General features: G+C 21.4%; 6 protein-coding genes across 6 annotated transcripts; 1 reads left to right on the plus strand and 5 right to left on the minus strand.

Annotated features, from left to right (window-relative positions):
- The first annotated feature begins 242 nt into the window (after positions 1–242).
- On the plus strand, positions 243–2,949 carry LOC122850064 (nuclear pore complex protein Nup85). Its single transcript, XM_044149063.1, has 7 exons — positions 243–379; positions 535–988; positions 1,059–1,438; positions 1,528–2,068; positions 2,165–2,383; positions 2,464–2,563; positions 2,639–2,949. The coding sequence occupies exons 1-7, from the start codon at positions 350–352 to the stop codon at positions 2,841–2,843; spliced, it is 1,929 nt and encodes a 642-aa protein (XP_044004998.1). The 5' UTR covers positions 243–349; the 3' UTR covers positions 2,844–2,949.
- A 148-nt stretch (positions 2,950–3,097) lies between these two features.
- On the minus strand, positions 3,098–4,178 carry LOC122850065. Its single transcript, XM_044149064.1, has 5 exons — positions 4,067–4,178; positions 3,733–3,996; positions 3,490–3,646; positions 3,275–3,402; positions 3,098–3,209 (listed from the first exon to the last, which is right to left on the minus strand). The coding sequence occupies exons 1-5, from the start codon at positions 4,136–4,138 to the stop codon at positions 3,141–3,143; spliced, it is 690 nt and encodes a 229-aa protein (XP_044004999.1). The 5' UTR covers positions 4,139–4,178; the 3' UTR covers positions 3,098–3,140.
- A 323-nt stretch (positions 4,179–4,501) lies between these two features.
- On the minus strand, positions 4,502–6,742 carry LOC122850066. Its single transcript, XM_044149065.1, has 5 exons — positions 6,726–6,742; positions 5,788–6,065; positions 5,567–5,720; positions 5,376–5,497; positions 4,502–5,304 (listed from the first exon to the last, which is right to left on the minus strand). Exons 2-5 carry the CDS (start codon positions 5,842–5,844, stop codon positions 5,206–5,208), a joined length of 432 nt encoding a protein of 143 aa, XP_044005000.1. The 5' UTR covers positions 5,845–6,065; positions 6,726–6,742; the 3' UTR covers positions 4,502–5,205.
- Positions 6,743–7,327: 585 nt separating this feature from the next.
- LOC122850067 lies at positions 7,328–8,962 on the minus strand. Its single transcript, XM_044149066.1, has 4 exons — positions 8,847–8,962; positions 8,658–8,766; positions 8,089–8,576; positions 7,328–7,980 (listed from the first exon to the last, which is right to left on the minus strand). Exons 1-4 carry the CDS (start codon positions 8,949–8,951, stop codon positions 7,330–7,332), a joined length of 1,353 nt encoding a protein of 450 aa, XP_044005001.1. The 5' UTR covers positions 8,952–8,962; the 3' UTR covers positions 7,328–7,329.
- Positions 8,963–9,387: 425 nt separating this feature from the next.
- Positions 9,388–10,780, minus strand: LOC122850068. The gene is made up of 5 exons (XM_044149068.1): positions 10,737–10,780; positions 10,393–10,611; positions 10,162–10,318; positions 9,650–9,774; positions 9,388–9,573 (listed from the first exon to the last, which is right to left on the minus strand). Exons 2-5 carry the CDS (start codon positions 10,429–10,431, stop codon positions 9,436–9,438), a joined length of 459 nt encoding a protein of 152 aa, XP_044005003.1. The 5' UTR covers positions 10,432–10,611; positions 10,737–10,780; the 3' UTR covers positions 9,388–9,435.
- A 219-nt stretch (positions 10,781–10,999) lies between these two features.
- LOC122850069 lies at positions 11,000–14,575 on the minus strand. The gene is made up of 6 exons (XM_044149069.1): positions 14,367–14,575; positions 13,678–13,743; positions 13,367–13,588; positions 13,130–13,289; positions 12,884–13,047; positions 11,000–12,801 (listed from the first exon to the last, which is right to left on the minus strand). The coding sequence occupies exons 2-6, from the start codon at positions 13,741–13,743 to the stop codon at positions 12,700–12,702; spliced, it is 714 nt and encodes a 237-aa protein (XP_044005004.1). The 5' UTR covers positions 14,367–14,575; the 3' UTR covers positions 11,000–12,699.
- Positions 14,576–17,101: the final 2,526 nt, after the last annotated feature.

Here is a 17,101-nt window from a genome sequence, read left to right on the forward strand (position 1 = left end):
TCTTTTTAATTTTTGTTTTTTAGATAGAAACAAGCTAATAAATCGAGTTTAAAATTTTTATTATATTATTTTTATATATTGTCTATATTTATAAATTTAAAAAAAAAAAATTTATATTGATTTTTTGAATTAATTGTACATAGGAATTAAACTCTATCGTCTAATTTTAAAATAAAAAAAATGGCAGTCATAATTCTCTCGCGGGTTTTTCGTGTTTGTGTTTTTTTTTAGGAGAAAAAAATACACAACGCGGTGTGTCAAAAAATAAAAAAATAAATTTGTTTCACTTATATATTTACTAAAAAACAAATAATAATTATTTTTAATTGTTAATAATAATAAATAAACAATGGGCGAAGAAGACAGTGCTCAAATAATCGTAAGTATTCTAATAAATTTTTAAAATTAACAACAATAAACAATATATAACCTAAAATAATTAGATAATTATTTAAATTTTGTTGACTGTTATTTATAATAGAGTATTTTTTTATTTTTTAAATATATATATTTATTTGTTATTGTTTATTCAAGGGAATTCCTGATGAACTTTGCATGAAAGCAGGAATGTCTGCAACTTGGAGAAGTGGAAATAAACTTGGAGTATTTGCACACAAACATATGAGTGTTAATTCAGATGATAAAAAAAGTAATTTTCATCCTTGTGATTCACAAGTTTATTTTTTACAACCTGAGGTCATACTATTTTCTCCAATTTTACGTAAATTAGTTAATGAAAGTAATGGAGTATTTATATCAATTCGAAAAATAAAATCATTAAATACTGGTGAAATAAGACCAGAATTAGTTAAACACAGTAAACAATATAGATCAATATTACGTGCATGTGTTGAAAGTTTACAAGATGATATTGAAAAAATAAATAATCAAGAACAAAAATTAATAACACAAAATTATTTAACAATTTTTTATAATATTGAATGTGTTTGGCATTTAACTGAGATACTTTATGTCAATACAATACCAGGTAAAAAATTAATTTTCATAAATAAAAAAAAAAATATTATTTATAATTTATTAATAATTAATTTTAACAGGTGATGTTATTGTTCCACAATTTGTTGAATGGATTAGATTTCATTTTCCATCACGTGGTTTAATGGCAATGAAAATACTTGCTAAAAAAACAATTGGTGCTGAAGAAACAAATAGTAATTATTGGGAATCAGTTATTGGTTGTGCATTACATGGTAAATTAGATGCAGTACGTGCATTATTATTATTACATAGTAAAGCTGATGATCAAGCATTTATAACTGCTGATAATATACTACGAACAATGCCAATTTATAATGTTTATGGTGGTTATTCAATTAATGAATTTACAATGAGATGGAAACATTGGCAGTTGGATTTATCATCAAATCTCGAGTGTAAAACTTTTATTGTTGATCATAATTTAGAAAAACTCATGATGGTAATTTATTATTTACATTTTAATAATTTTAATTTACAAGTATCTATTTTTCTTTTTATCTTGATAATTTAATTTTTTATAATTTATAGCTTGTTTCTGGTGATGAGTCAGTACTTTGGGATTATGCATCTGAATATACTGAAGCATGGTATGAATTATTAGCAGCAAAATTATTATATTCATCACCGTGTTGTAAACAAGCTGAGCTATCAAGACATGCTAATAATATTGCTGATAAATGGCCAGCAAATCGTAATTTAGATCAAACAATATTAGCACTTATGGAAAGTGATTTACATCAAGTTATCAAAGAAATACAATATATGAATGATAATGGATGGTTTGCTGCTCATTTAACTGATTTATTATATAATTGTGAACAATTAAATATCATTGATAAAAATCAAATAAATGTTACTGATTTATTGCATGAATCATTGATACTTGATTATGCAACAACACTCATGAATAATTCATCACTTTGGCAATGTGGTGCTAGTTATTTAGAATATTGTCCAAATCAAGGTATGACAAGATTAGAATTATTGCTACAAACAATACCACTTGATAGTGAAGCTAAAATTAAAAAAATTATTGATCTTGCTAAAAAAAATAATATGAATAATGTTGGTGAGTTTTTTGTTGTTTTTATTTTTATAAATATTATTATAAATTATGTGTAATTCATCTATGTTAATTATTGTTTTTTGTTTGCTTTTTTTTTAGTTGCAAGTATATGTAAAATTCAAGGAATTAAATGTATTAAAAAAAATAGATTGGGTAATGCATTGGCATGGGCATTGAAAGCACAAGATGGTCCATTTGCAACATACATTGCTGATAAATTTTTAAATAAATATGCTGAAACTGGAGAATTAGAATGTCGTGATCTTTTAGAAAATCTTGGAGCTTCAATGTTGACTAGTGATAGATTAACATTCCTTGGTAAATTTTAAAGCTAATGATTTAAATATTGCTTAGTTTTTTTTTTTTTTTTGTTAATTTGTATTGGATTTTTTTTGCAGGAAAATATTGTGAGTTTCATCAAATGTATGAAATTGGAGAATTTAAAGAAGCAGCTAGACTTTTAGTTTCACTGATTATCTCAAATCTTACACCAAAATAGTATGTTGATTAATTATTATTGGTTTTTTTTTGTTAGCTTTATAATGTTGGTTAATTTGATTTAATTGATTTTAGCTTTTGGTCAATATTATTGACTGATGCAATACCTCTTTTGGAAGCCGAGGATATTATTTTATCAAGTGATGATACATTTACACTTATGAGTTGTGCTGAGGAACATGGTGATGATCCAAAATTTGAGGATAAACTTGAAATATTTAGATATGCTGTGGCAAGAAATTTAGCAAGAGCTTTGAATTTTGAAGGTTGCCAAATTTAATTATAATAATTACAATAAAAATCATGATAAATTTAAAAATTTGTATTTTTTATATCGTAATTATTTGTTAAATAATAATATAATTAATAAATAATTTGATAAATTTTTATTTTGAATATTCAAATTTTATTTAAATCCACATGAAAAACACTCAATTTTGATACATAATTTTTACTTATTAAATTTAATAATAATTATATAAATTATTGCTTAAATTATTATTAATTTTTTTTTAAATAAATTGGTCATTTATTATTTTAGTCATTTGATGATAAATATAATATATAAAAAATATATTTAAACAATTGGCTCGCAAATGTAATTCATCTGATTTAAAACTGTACACGTTACAACTTCAGGAATCATCTGTAAAATTAATTTAAAAATATATTTTTCTACAATAATAATAGTTGTATATTAAAGTCACTTACATTTGCATCATCATTTGTTTTATTAATTTGATTTTTAATAACTGATTCATCTGATTCATCACATATTATTTCCTCATCCAGTTGTTTGTAATAACTGTATACCAGAATCACAATATATATTTCAAGTACTGTTAAAAAAATCAACATTATTATTATACTTTCTATTATCTTAAATTATAAACAATTAATAATTTTTTTTTTTGAAATAAACAAACTGTAAATTATTGATATTTGGATGATGGAAATTAACAGAGAATTAGTTGGACATATTAGTGATGGTAATTTCGTCAATTCCTTGATGGCTGATCCAACATGTAAAAGTGTACAACAAGCACCAAGTCCAAGCCAAGGAAGAAGACTTGATTTTTCAGTCTAAAAATTACTTGGTAATTATATTTTATTGTTGGATGATTTTATGAAATATCTATTAGATTTCTTCAAAATAAAAATCATCTTACCATAAATGTTCCACCAAGCAATAAACCCGAACATATCAAGTGAAAAAATATAAAAAAATGTCCAATTAAATCAGAAAATATTAATGGTACATAATATGCAAATATAATATTTCCATTGTGTATCAATTCATCGTTATAATCCGTTTCTAAACGAACTCTTCCACGAGAATAATTTATTGTTTTATTACGACTACATGGTACTTCAATTCTATGTGATTTATCACCGTACATCATCATGTCTCTTACTGAGAATAATGGAAATAACTGTAAATTAAAGTTTTATTATTAATTAAAATTTTTTTCTTAATTATTTCTTAATTTTTTTGTAACTTACTATTGATATTATTGCAATAACAATGCAGCCAGTACGGAGACTAAAAAAAAAACAGGTACGTTTCATTCTCATCTGGAAATTAAAAATTATTCATCAGATTTTTTTATTAAAAAAACAAAACAGTATTAATTATTGCAATTTAGATAATTTAAAATTTTATTATTTAAATATAATTAATTACTAATAAGTTATTGTTTATTTAACGTAAAAAAATGTTTCAACTTACTTTTCTTTTAAATTATTTATTTATTTCACTAAAAAATAATTAAAAATTTTTAATTGTCATATAATTTAAAACAATATGATTTTTACACTATATGATATTTTGTGTTGATATATTACGACTGTTTGATAACAATGTTATAAAAAAAAAATCAAAAATAGGCGTGGCTTTGATTGGCTGGTATTAGAAAAAATAAAAATTGACAAATATTAATTTTTATTATAAATAAATTGTATAATTTTTATTTAACTATTATGAATATTATTTTATTTATAAATTAATAATTAAATTAATGACAAATTTTCTTATAAATATTTCAAATAAAATTCTTTATTTTTATTTTGTATCAAGAGGGATGATGACAGATTTCATCTTAGTATTTATTGATTGAAAAATATTTGTGAGTTGAAATAAAATCAAATGAATTCTACCAAAAAAAAAAATGGTGATAAGCTTGAGACAATTTATAAATAAAACTAAATATTTATAACTATTTAACAGATGAAAAAAAAATATACATATATCACACGTAATATTTAAATTGTGCTGTTTTTAATTTCTTTTAAAATTTAATTAACTATAATTTTTATATAAATTGAATTTAATCACAATTTTTAAAAACAAAAATTTCACTTTTGGATTTACAGTGAAATTATTTTAGTTCATGAAAATTTGTAAAAAAATATATTTCATTATTCAATATTTTTTTTCATTAATTCATAGTAATAATAATTTTAAATTATAAAATTTATCAGTCGTTAAATTCATTGATTTACATCGACTTAGAAATTACTGAATAAATAAATAAAAAAAATTAAAAGTAATTCAATAATAAAAAAAAAGTTACATCACTTACAATTTTTGGAGCATGTTAATATTAAATTATAACAATAAATTCAAATAAAAAAAGGAAAATTTAATAAACTGGATAACGTTGTGGTGTATTTCCAACAACTTGATCATATGAAGGTGGTAAATCATTTGGCATTGGACACGTAACAACATCAGGAATATTCTAAAATTAATAAATTATCAATAAACAATATGTACTATTAAATTTTAGTAATAGATAATAAGTAATCTTACATTAACATAATTTTGGGCATTATCTTCACAGCTAAATACACGTCCATTTGTTTGATTAACAATTTCTTTACCCAATTGTTTATAATAATGATAGACAATTATAATTGCATAAATTTCAAAGCCTGTTTAAAATATAAATATAATTTATTAATTATAAAATTATATATTTAATGCTATTTAAAATTAATTACCATAGATCATGATGAGCTGAATGAAAATACGTGATCCATATGATGAATCACAATATGCAAGCATTTTTAAAAATCCACTTATTATTGATTCAATGTGAAAAATCATGCCAATTGTTGATAAAAAAATCCAAGGTAAAAAACCACTTCTTCCATTCTAAATAAAAATTATTATTATTCAAGTAATTTTAATATTTATTAGATTATTTTTTAATAATATTCACCTGTAGTGTGCTTAATAATAATAGACCAGAACTTATAAAATAAAAAAATATAAACATTTTTCTGACGTCATCAGTAAATACTGCAGGAATAAATATTTGGAATTTTATTGTTTCACTTTTTGGACATGGAATGGCAATTATTGATCTATTGTATTCAATTCCAATTCAATATCATATTACTAAATAACTAATAAATAAATAATTTTAATTGAAAGTATTGCAATAAATATTACACCACCTCGAATACTGAAGCAAAAACAACACGTTTTAATTGTCATCTGAAAAATAAAATTAATTATAGTATTTTTATTATTATTTTTTTTAATAAAACAATAAAATTCTTTATTATTTTTTACTCCAAAAATTTTGACTCTTTTTTTTTATATAATAATAATTAATTAACAATATATTAATTATTAAAAGATAAAAAACAAAATGTGTTTTTTATTTTCAAAATAAACAAGACCCTTTTTTCGACAGGACAACAACATGTGTTTTTTATTTTCAAAATAAACAAAACCCTTTTTTTGACAGGAAAACAAAAACATAACCTACAAATTTTTATTTATTTATTTTCTTTATACTCAATAATATTTAACATTAAAAAAAAAAACAAAAATGTAAATTAATTGGATTAATATAAATTACGTACTTTTTATTTTAAAATAAAATATTAATAATATTATATTTATTTTGTTGTAAATAATAAATATTTAATCAAAAGATAAAAAAAAAAAAAATTGTAAAACATATGTTTATATGAAAATTTGAAATATTTTTTATATATTATTTATTTAATTTTGAATAACTTTTAATAGACACTTGTGTATGGGTTAATATTTAAGTTAAACAATTAAATTTTATTATTTGATTAATTATTATGATCATTATGACATAATATATCTATATATATTTCAATGGATTTCGATATGACCTACCTTGATTGACGTCGTTGTTTATAAAATTTACTCACACTTATTTAATGTTTATTAAACAAAAAAAAAAAATTAAAAATGCTTACTATATTGTTTAAACAATATAAATTAAAAACAAATTTGATCACAAAAATTCCATTGTTATACCTAATTAAATTAATTTTTTTTTAAATTAAATTGCATCAAGGTGGGATGGAAATTTTTGGTAACAAATTTTATTACGAGTCTAACAAATAAGGCGTGGTTTTTCAAGATTATAAATTTTTTTATTTATTTATATATTAAATAACAAATTTGATAAGAAATCCTAAAAAATAAATTTACACTTAAAAATAATAAACGTATTAAATATTTATTCACTAAAAAAAAAGATAAAAAAATTTTTTTTATGAATTATTTATAATAAATCAATAACAATATTTATTTATTTTTTTTTTTTTTAATTTTATAATATAGGTAAACAGATGCCAAAAAAATTAAGGAAAAATTATTTTTTATCTTTTGAGATATCTATTAAAGAAAATTTGTTGTAGATAATATAAAATTAATCTTAGCATTTGTCAGTTATCATAAATTATTACATAATTTATGAATCATGATTGCTAAATTAGCAATCGAGCAGTTTGTTTGTCGACCAATACATCATTTTTATTGATGAATTAAATAGAGCTTGTTGCAAATATCGTGATTCATATTTTTGTATACCAGGTGAATATGAAAGACCTAACTCCAAATATGTTTTACGATTTGCTGTAACTTCTCTTGCTCTTTCCAAAAATTTAAAAGTCACAGCTGATCCTATCATGTAAAAAAGCCTCATCGTCGGTGAATTTTCAAGAATTTTTGTGACTGAAACATCAGTAATTTTATTGCAGTATGGTAAATGTAAACAATATAAATTTTTAAGTAATCCAACTGAAGAGTCAGTTACATGACCAGGGCCACGAAGTTCAAGATAAGACAATTTATCCATCTTCGAAATAGCTACTATCCCAGCATCGGTTACCCGCTCACAAATAATCGTAAGATCTCGTAATTTCTTCATGCAATTGGCTATAGTATATAAACAATCATCTGTAGCTTGGTAATCCGTTAACTTCAGTTTTTTTATATTTTTATACAGAATTTTTTTTTTAATATTATTGTCAAGCCACTGACTATCCAATATTCCAAACTGTTTCAGATGCAGGGATAAGTCAGTATCAATTAGTATGCCATCAGTTTTAATTGATTTCAAGGCTTTTAGTTTAGGAATCACCTGCAAAAAAAAAAAAAAAACATTATTCATAAGTATATGTCATGAATAAAAATAGTATTTTTTAATTATTTATTTTTTTAATATATACCTATATAAAGTTTAACTTACGTGAATGAATGTTTCTGGAATTCTCCACCTTTTATAATAATCTTGTCTGTTCCAATTTGACAGAGTCAGTTCAGTTAATGTACCAGCAACGCTTTTCAATAAATCGATTAAAGCAACAGATATATCATAAGAATCATTAATATGTTGAAATATGATTTTTAATTCCTTCAATTTAGATAGACGTGAAAATGCATTAACTAATAATATTGGTTGAACATCCTCGAATCTCAATCGAAGTTTTACAAGGCTTGGACAAGATTCATTAATAACTGGTATTATGTTATAATTACCATAGGATGTCACATCTAAATCTGTTATATAACGACCACATTTAGCAAGCAGTAATCTTAAAAACCTTAATTGTTCATTGATTGTTGGATATTTGTATGAGTAAGCTGGACACTGATCGTTATATTCCCAATGAATTAGTTCAAGTTTTTTAATATTCTGCCAAGAATATTTAAGGACTTTTTTCCATTTTTTGCATACTAAAAAAAAAAAAAAAAATTTATCATCATTACAAAATGATTTTTTTAAATCAAATAATTTTTATGTTATAAGTATCATACCTAAAGCAATTTTTGATCTTTCACATGCTGAAAGATACATGAATATTTCAGCCAGGCAATCATCATTAAGAATATCAATCATCGCATTTTCTGTGACATCAACATAATCCTGAAAAGAATATATAGTTCATGTTAATAATTTAATATTTAATTTACAAGCATGGTGACTGTAGTTATTTTTATACAAACCTTATTATCTTTTTTGTTAAAAGCACATGTTGAAGTTGGATTCGTAACCTTAGATTTTTTTCCACATTTTTTTTTACACTTACGTTCTCTTGTAAAATGAGACATTATATATTTGATAGAATTAATAATTAAGTATCCACTATTTCATTAAATTTTGGTTTAATATTTTTTTATTTTCATATACTTATTATATGTAAATAAATCTAGATTTTTTAGCTTTATTTTTTTTTTTTACCAAAGGTCAAAAGCTCTGTGTTTTTTTTTTTTTTCTTGATTAGTGTGTTGTATGTGTGTTTACCTCGATGCCTGAACAACAGGTGCAAGCAGGTGAACTGAGGTGAGCACAGGTGAACAGGCCGCACTAATAAGTAGTACGCGAAAAAATTCCCACAAGTCATAGCAAAGGATAGAAAAAAAATCATAATGTGAAAATAATAAATATTAAAAATTAAAATTTATTATTTGTATTGTTTTTTTTTTTTTTTACATTATTTATTTTATAATCGATATTAAATATAAAAATAAAAAAGCTATAATTTATTTTTACAAAATTATTTAAATAATATTTACAATAGGAAATAAATTATTCTTACTGATTAGATTTGTTGACAATAATTTGTGCAATTGCATCTGCATATAGTGGTGGATTATTTGATGGTATTTGATCATATGCAGGTGGTAATTCATTTGTAATTGTCGATGAAAGTGTATAAACACCTGGTGTAATCTACACAAAAAATATATACAATTATTAAAAGTATAATAATAATAATAATAGATAAATGAAAATTAATAAAACATACATTTATATGATTATTAGTTACTGGACTATGATGAGTCAAATAATTATCATTTTGTTGATTCAAAAAATCATCATCTAGCTTGTCGTAAAAAAAATAAATTGTCGCTATAAAATACATCTCCACAACTAAAATTAATAAATAATACATTTTTTAATAATTATTATTTTTATGATGATAAATTTTGGATCATCTCAAGGTCACCGATGATTTATTATTTAAATTAATTTAATAGAATTTTTTTCGATGATTTTGTAACTTCTCTTCCGGTAGAATTTTTTAAATTAATTTTAAAAACATGAAAAAAAATTGCTAAAATTTATTCAATTGATTATTTAATATTTTATTTATAATTTTAATATGTTTATTTAATTTAGAATATATTTAGATGGTTAATTTATTTTATTTATTCATCAAAAAATTGTGTTTTTAAATAATTTAAATATTAAATTAGCAATTGCCTTGAAAGCCAAAATTTATATCATTTTATGAATATAATAATTATTCAAACAAACCACAAATAAATAATAATCCAATGAGTGATGTAAATTTATCTGGAGTTGAACATTTGACTGAAAAAAATACTGCGAATTCAATTATTGAACTTCCAACGTGTAAAACAATACAAAATGATGTCAAAGTAAGCCAAGGAATGAGACAATATTTTTCACACTAAAAATAGAAATATAAATTAGCTATTATTTAGAATTTTTTTTAAATAAATATTTTGTTTATTATATATTTACCAGTATTGCACCACGTAACAAAAATCCAGAAGATATCATGTATAGTAAAATAAATATATTTCCAACAATTTCAGGAAATATTAGAGGTAAAAAAAATGGAAAACTTGATATTTTGTGACAATGGTTTTCATTGTAATCATTTAAATTAAATTTTTCTTCTAATAAAATTGGATAAGCCCAGCTTTGAATTGTACCAATTGCTGATAGCAACGAGTATCCCTAAAAATTAATAATAATTAATGCTAATAGTTTAAACGAAAGAAAAATGATAAATAAAAAATTTAACAATATATTGATAAATTAAAATGATTAATTAAATAATAATTAAATAAATTTTTTTTTACTATTGAAATTGTGGCAATTATAATTGTTTGTGTTTGAAGATTAAAACAAAAATTCAATTTCATCTGAAACAAATAAAAAATTTAGTTATAACAAATGATCTATAAATCAATCAGTTTATATTTTAAAAAATCTATTTTTGAATATACATTTAATGACTTTTCTTGATCGATTGATCGATAAAATTATTTGATCATTCTGTGGCTATTTTCACATCACACAACTTGAATATAAAAAAATTAAAATGAAAATTTTATAGCTCTCTCAATGTCACGTACCTTCTCTCTTACAAATCTTGTTTATTTGAACAATTTATTCTCTTTAAAAAAATAAAAAACACATTATATATTTATTTAAAATGATTTTAAATAATATTTAACTTTTTTTTTTAATTATAAATAATATTAGTTTCTAAAAAAAGGAATTATCTATTTGCAAAATATTTGCAAATTTGAATTTCGAATTAATAAAATTTTACTGTGTTTTTGTTTGATTTTTAATGGATAAAAATAAAAATAAATGTAAGTTTAATTAAAAATTAAATTAAAAAAAGTTGAAGAATAATTAATAAACTGTAACAAATTATATAATTTTTAAAATAATACACAAAGAAAATAATAAAATATAAAATTCACTTGATAAACTCACCTTGAGTATTTTTTTTTTCTTTATTTTTCCACAATAATTTATATCAAGGTTGCATTGCAAAAGTAAATAATACTACTATCACTATTTAAACAACAATTTTTAAAACTAATAACTGAATAAAATATAATTAATTAATACGATAAGCACCGAGTGTAGTCACAGATTAAATAGTCAAGTCATTTTCGAATTTGTTTTTTGTGTTGACAAAGTTTGGCAAGATACTAAAATGTAGCGGAAAGGAAAAAGGCGTGGTTTGTTGTTGCATGTTTAGAAAAAAAAATAAGAAAAAGAAAAAAAAAAAAGGGAATTTCGGGGTCATCTTGCAATATATAATTTAATATATTCACTAATAAAAATATATTTATGAATAAAATATACGAGTGGTTATTAATATTTGTACAGATGTTCAACACAATAAAAATTATTTAATAAATATATTTACTCATTTTTCAAATACCAGCAATTTCATAATATAATAATAAAAAAAAAAAAAAAAAAACAAACTTATAAATGTACAAGTGAAAAAGTAAATTAAGTTTTTTTAAAATTCGAATTTTTTTTGTCGATATATCTATCAAATTTCGAAATAGAAAAATCGAAATTTTTGGTATTTCGATATTTCGAAATCAATATTATTAATAAATTTATTTAAACGGTATATTTGTTGTTAAAAAAAATTAATTGGATAGAAAAATGTTTAGTTTTAATTATTTTAGTGAATGAAATTTAATTTATTTATCAATTTTTTAATTAAAAACATCAATTATCTATGAAAAAAAAATTAATTTTTAATTGTTTTTACTAAAAATAATATCAACAATTTTTAATGTCACATATTTTTTGATTTTTTTTTTTATTTTTTAAGAGTTTATTATACAAACGTAAGAAAAAATGGAACTAAGGTAATTTTTAATATCCTAATTTTACATATATTTAATTTTCAAGTCTTCAAAAATTATTTAATTTTATATATATACTTTTTTTATAATTTTAATAATATATAAAAAAATATTTAAAAAATTATCGTTATACTTTTTTTAATATTTAATGAATAAATTGGGTTGTTTCTGAAAGCTATTTGTTCATTTCATAATAAAGCAATATTTATAATCTACCTACATGGCAACAAGTTGTAGAAAAAAAAAAAAAAAAAATTAAACAAAATAGAGTACATAATAAAAAATTAATAATATTTCTTTTAGTCATTAGGAATTTATCAGCAAAATAATCTAGTTGTTGGCTTGCCGATTGAGAGAAAAAAAAAAAAAAGATAATTAACTCTAGCTCACAAATTGATTTTGCATTAATTGTTTAAAATTAATCTGGTGGTGGTGCTGTTGGTCTAATGACCTCGTCATAAGCTGGTGGTAAATCTAAATGTGGATTTGGATAAATAACAACTTCTGGAACACTCTGTAGCTAAAAGTAAAAAATAATTTATAACAATTAAATTTTTGAACAATAAATAAAACGAAATATTAAAAAACAATTTTTAACTTACATGGGGATTAGTAGCAGGTGGTACAATAGTATGATTTGGCGGTTGTACGGTTGGATTAACATTGTTAATAAAATTTTGTTGATCTGATTGATCTGTCATTCTTATTTCTCGACCAAGTTGTTCACAAAAACTGTCAATTGTCGAAATTAAATGGACCTCAAATACTGTTAAACAAATAAACATAGAAAATTAATTTAAAAAATACAATATTTGTTGATAATAAATTATTAAATTAATTAAACATACGGTAAATTAGTAAAACACCAACGAGGCGATGTAATTCTGATGACAAATGACATGAACGAGAAAACATTGCTTGCACCAGGACAACAATTGCAGTCCAAAAATGTATAAAAAAACACAATGATGTCAACCACAGCCAAGGAAGACATGTAACTTGTTTACGCTGTTAAAAAAAATAAATATATTTATTGTTATATTGTCTAGATAATTTATAATATTATTAGATAATAATTGTGTTACCATAAGTGCACCATGAAGTAATAACAATGAACAAAAAAAGTATGTAACTACAATTATATTTCCAAGCTCAATGGACATAACAGCAGGAACAAAAAATTCGAAACTAACTGATTCATTTGATGAACATTTTATTAGTACATCTTTTCTTGCTGGCCTTGGTGATGGAAGCTCAGGATTATTCCAAAATTGAAATATAACATTCACAAAGGGCAATGAGCATATCTAAAAAAAAAATGTAAATTAATTAATATTTATAAAAGAAAATTAATTAATATTTTTAAAAGAAAATTAATTATTTTTTTAAATCTTACTATTGAAATAAGGGCAATTAAAATTGTCCCTGATCGAAGACTAAAACAACAGCAAAATGTATTCATCTGTAATGAAAAATTTAAATTATTTATATATACACTTTTTATTATCTTTTAAAATTACTTAATAGAGAAATCAAAGATCAATATTTGTATTAAAATTTTTTGATAAGATTATTATGATTTTTTTAAAAATAAATATGCATTTGTTGACTTGATGGATAATAATAATAATAATAAATAAATAACACAATCATAACCTCTAAACCCTATGTTTTATATTTTTTTTTATCTCAATATTTTCCCATGGAAAAAAAAAATACATAATGATAATATTTTATATAAAAAAAAAAAATTCCATTTGCATGATTGACTCCAAAAAAAAGATGTAAAATTTTTAATAGAAAATAATGAAAATGATTATGGTAATTAATTGTCAAAAGGCGGTATAAATAATTAAATATAAATTTTAAATTTTAATAATTATTTCAAGCAAAACAGATGCTGGCATTTTTTTTTTTTTTTCAACAATTTTTTTTACTTTTTTTTTTCTACTAAACTTGAGCGTGATAATTAAGCTGTTTATAAAAATTGATAATATTAATTTGTTATTGTTAAATGATATTTTTTGGACATAATTTATTAAACAAAAAATATTTGACAAAAGAAATTTGTTGAGGTTGACTCACCTTGACGTTGTTGGATTATTTAAACAATACTAGTTTAAAAAGTTTATTTAATTTGCTTATTTAAACGACATCATAATTTCACAACACTAATCACAATAAATTCATGATGAATTAAATTTAGTCATACACATATATTAAATTGGAAAATCCCGTGAGTTGTGATTCAACCTTCACCTTATCAATTGGTTTTTTTTTTTTTTTTTGTGTGTGTGTGTTGGGAGAGAATTGTTGTGAGGAAGTGATGTTAGTGGTAAAGCGAGATGAAAAATAAACTCGCTCTGATCATTGGTTCAAATCTAGGGTTAATATTCTTTGAAAAAAAAAAAAATAAATTTATAAATATTCAGTAAGTCGCATTCTTTACAAAGGAGTATAATAAAATTGAATTAAATAAGTAAAAAAATTATAAATTTATTTGCTTGAAGCAATATGTTGCTGTTTTAGCTTTTTTTTTTTTTTTCTATCGAAATTACTTGCTATTTTAATTAAAATAAATTAAGTAATTCGTTTAAATTAAATTATTTAGTAAGTAGATTAAATTATTATTAATTATTATTAATTTTAATGAGAAAATATTAATTTATATATAAATTAATTAATTAATTAAGCAGTTGTGATTTTAAATTAATGCTGGATCTGTAAAGGAACAAAAATTGATTGATAAATATTTATCACTAATATATATCAAAAATATTTATGACTAATATATCATTTGTTGGATATTTAAAAAATTAAATTAACAATAATTTAGTATTGTTCGATATTTTTGATAATGATGATAATAATAATCTATATATTTTTCTATATGAAGATGATGGATATTGACATCATTGCTTCAACATTATTGTAAAATAAAATTAATTAATTAATTTTGTAAAATGCAAATATTTTTAATTCTATTTCAATGATAGTTGAATATTTATTTGTCTATTACTTTATAAATATAATATTTATATTTTATAATTTCAAATAATATATATATAATTATTAATTTACATAAATTTTTTTATTTAAAAATTATTTACAATAAATTTTTTATTTTACTTTTTTTTTATTGTTGCTCATTTAATTGCTATTGTTATTATTTATTAATTAAGACAAAATTAATTTAATTTTTTTTTTTTTAATTATTAAATTGCTTTCATACAAAATAAAAAATAATTTATTTTCTTAAAATTAATTTATGATTGTGGCTGTGTTAAATCTGTAAAAAATAAAAACAATATATTAGCTTAATTAATTAATAGACCTAAAAAAATTAATTATATTTACAAAATAAATAATAGGATAAATTCTAGCACCTGTTGCAGATGTACTTGTTGATTCTGTTTCATGTTGTGAGTTACTATTCACATTTTCTGCCGATATTGTTGCCATATGTTGTTCGTATGAGGGTGGTGCTTGAATTCTATAAAAAATTCTATCTGGATCATCCTAAAATCACCAATAATAATATCCATAAACTATTCAATAATTTTAAAATATAAAAATTGAATATGTATATTTTTAATACCACCACAAATAAATTTTTCTTTTACATAATTTAAATTCATTTTTTAAATATATATTTATTTTAAATTTTTAAAATTAATAATCCAAATGGCTTGACGCTGGCATTACTCAATAATTAAATAATTAAATAATAAACTTACATTAACAATAACTCCACCCTGATGATTAAAAATTCTATCCTCTGGTGATATATTATTATTCCAGTTTGCCAAATTTTCATTTTCCTTTCGTAATTCTTTTCTGTAGCCATGAACAACGAGTATTGCATAAATAAATGAACCTATAAACGAAAAATAAATAAATAAAAAATGAAAACAATACTTTCTTGCTAAATAAAAAAAAATAATTAATATAAAATAAAAAATTTACCGTAAAATGCTATTCCACATAAAAATAAAGGTGTCAAGTCTCTATGATGACAATTAACATGTGCAATTCCAAAAACTGCCACAATTCCCATCACAAAATAATATGAAATAATGACTTTCGTTATAAACAACCATAATGATAAATAACTTGGTTTTTTCTGGATAATTAAATAGCAATAAATGATTAAAAAATTATTTAATTATTGTTTTATGATACTGGAAATTTTTTTTTTTTTATTACTTACAAAAACTATTCCATACAAGACTTGAATCGATGAAACAACAACGATACATTGACAAACAAATCCAAAAAAAGGTAGTGTATGAAATACTATATGATTCAATGCAATTGACCAACAATTATCAACGTCATCATCATATAAATCTGATGATAAATTTTCATTTTTTCTATAATAATGATTGAAAATTATTGTTGAAGTTGTTTGAACAACCAAGAATGTTGAAATAAACTAAAAAAAAAAAAAATGTATTATTCTTTAATATTCATTAAATCATTAAATTTAATTTTTAGATTTTTTTTTTTCTTTTTAACTTACATTTGAAATTGCAGCAATGATAAATGATTCATATTTGGAACTAAAACAAGCAACTCGATAACTTGTCATCTAGAAATGGAAATTAAATAAATATATTTATAGCTTTGATGATACACTGTGATAATTATATTTTTAAATGACCTGGCTTATTGTTTTTTATATAAAAAAATTTACATAAAAAAAACAAATATTGAAATTGAAATTGAGTGTAATTTCAATTGATATTATTTTTTATTTTATTTATAAATATTGGGCATTAATTACCTTGACAAATTTTTCACTTTACTGTCCACCTGGC

Source organism: Aphidius gifuensis, linkage group LG2 (assembly GCF_014905175.1).
Source record: "Aphidius gifuensis isolate YNYX2018 linkage group LG2, ASM1490517v1, whole genome shotgun sequence".
Lineage (NCBI taxonomy): Eukaryota > Metazoa > Arthropoda > Insecta > Hymenoptera > Braconidae > Aphidius > Aphidius gifuensis.

Coding starts and splice junctions, on each gene's coding strand:
- LOC122850064 (XM_044149063.1), top strand. CDS start 350: ATGGGCGAAGAAGACAGTGCTCAAATAATC. Junction 989..1,058: donor TTATGTCAATACAATACCAG/GTAAAAAATTAA, acceptor TAATTTTAACAG/GTGATGTTATTGTTCCACAA. Junction 2,384..2,463: donor TGATAGATTAACATTCCTTG/GTAAATTTTAAA, acceptor TTTTTTTTGCAG/GAAAATATTGTGAGTTTCAT.
- LOC122850065 (XM_044149064.1), bottom strand. CDS start 4,138: ATGAGAATGAAACGTACCTGTTTTTTTTTTAGTCTCCGTACTGGCTGC. Junction 3,997..4,066: donor TTATTGCAATAATATCAATA/GTAAGTTACAAA, acceptor TTTAATTTACAG/TTATTTCCATTATTCTCAGT. Junction 3,210..3,274: donor AAACAAATGATGATGCAAAT/GTAAGTGACTTT, acceptor TTAATTTTACAG/ATGATTCCTGAAGTTGTAAC.
- LOC122850066 (XM_044149065.1), bottom strand. CDS start 5,844: ATGTTTATATTTTTTTATTTTATAAGTTCTGGTCTATTATTATTAAGC. Junction 5,498..5,566: donor TCAGCTCATCATGATCTATG/GTAATTAATTTT, acceptor TATTTTAAACAG/GCTTTGAAATTTATGCAATT. Junction 5,305..5,375: donor ATGCCCAAAATTATGTTAAT/GTAAGATTACTT, acceptor TATTAATTTTAG/AATATTCCTGATGTTGTTAC.
- LOC122850067 (XM_044149066.1), bottom strand. CDS start 8,951: ATGTCTCATTTTACAAGAGAACGTAAGTGTAAAAAAAAATGTGGAAAA. Junction 8,767..8,846: donor TTAACAAAAAAGATAATAAG/GTTTGTATAAAA, acceptor TATTCTTTTCAG/GATTATGTTGATGTCACAGA. Junction 8,577..8,657: donor AAGATCAAAAATTGCTTTAG/GTATGATACTTA, acceptor TTTTTTTTTTAG/TATGCAAAAAATGGAAAAAA.
- LOC122850068 (XM_044149068.1), bottom strand. CDS start 10,431: ATGATATCTTCTGGATTTTTGTTACGTGGTGCAATACTG. Junction 10,319..10,392: donor TGTTACGTGGTGCAATACTG/GTAAATATATAA, acceptor TTCTATTTTTAG/TGTGAAAAATATTGTCTCAT. Junction 9,574..9,649: donor TAACTAATAATCATATAAAT/GTATGTTTTATT, acceptor TTTTTTGTGTAG/ATTACACCAGGTGTTTATAC.
- LOC122850069 (XM_044149069.1), bottom strand. CDS start 13,743: ATGAATACATTTTGCTGTTGTTTTAGTCTTCGATCAGGGACAATTTTA. Junction 13,048..13,129: donor TGGTGTTTTACTAATTTACC/GTATGTTTAATT, acceptor TTTGTTTAACAG/TATTTGAGGTCCATTTAATT. Junction 12,802..12,883: donor CACCTGCTACTAATCCCCAT/GTAAGTTAAAAA, acceptor TTTTACTTTTAG/CTACAGAGTGTTCCAGAAGT.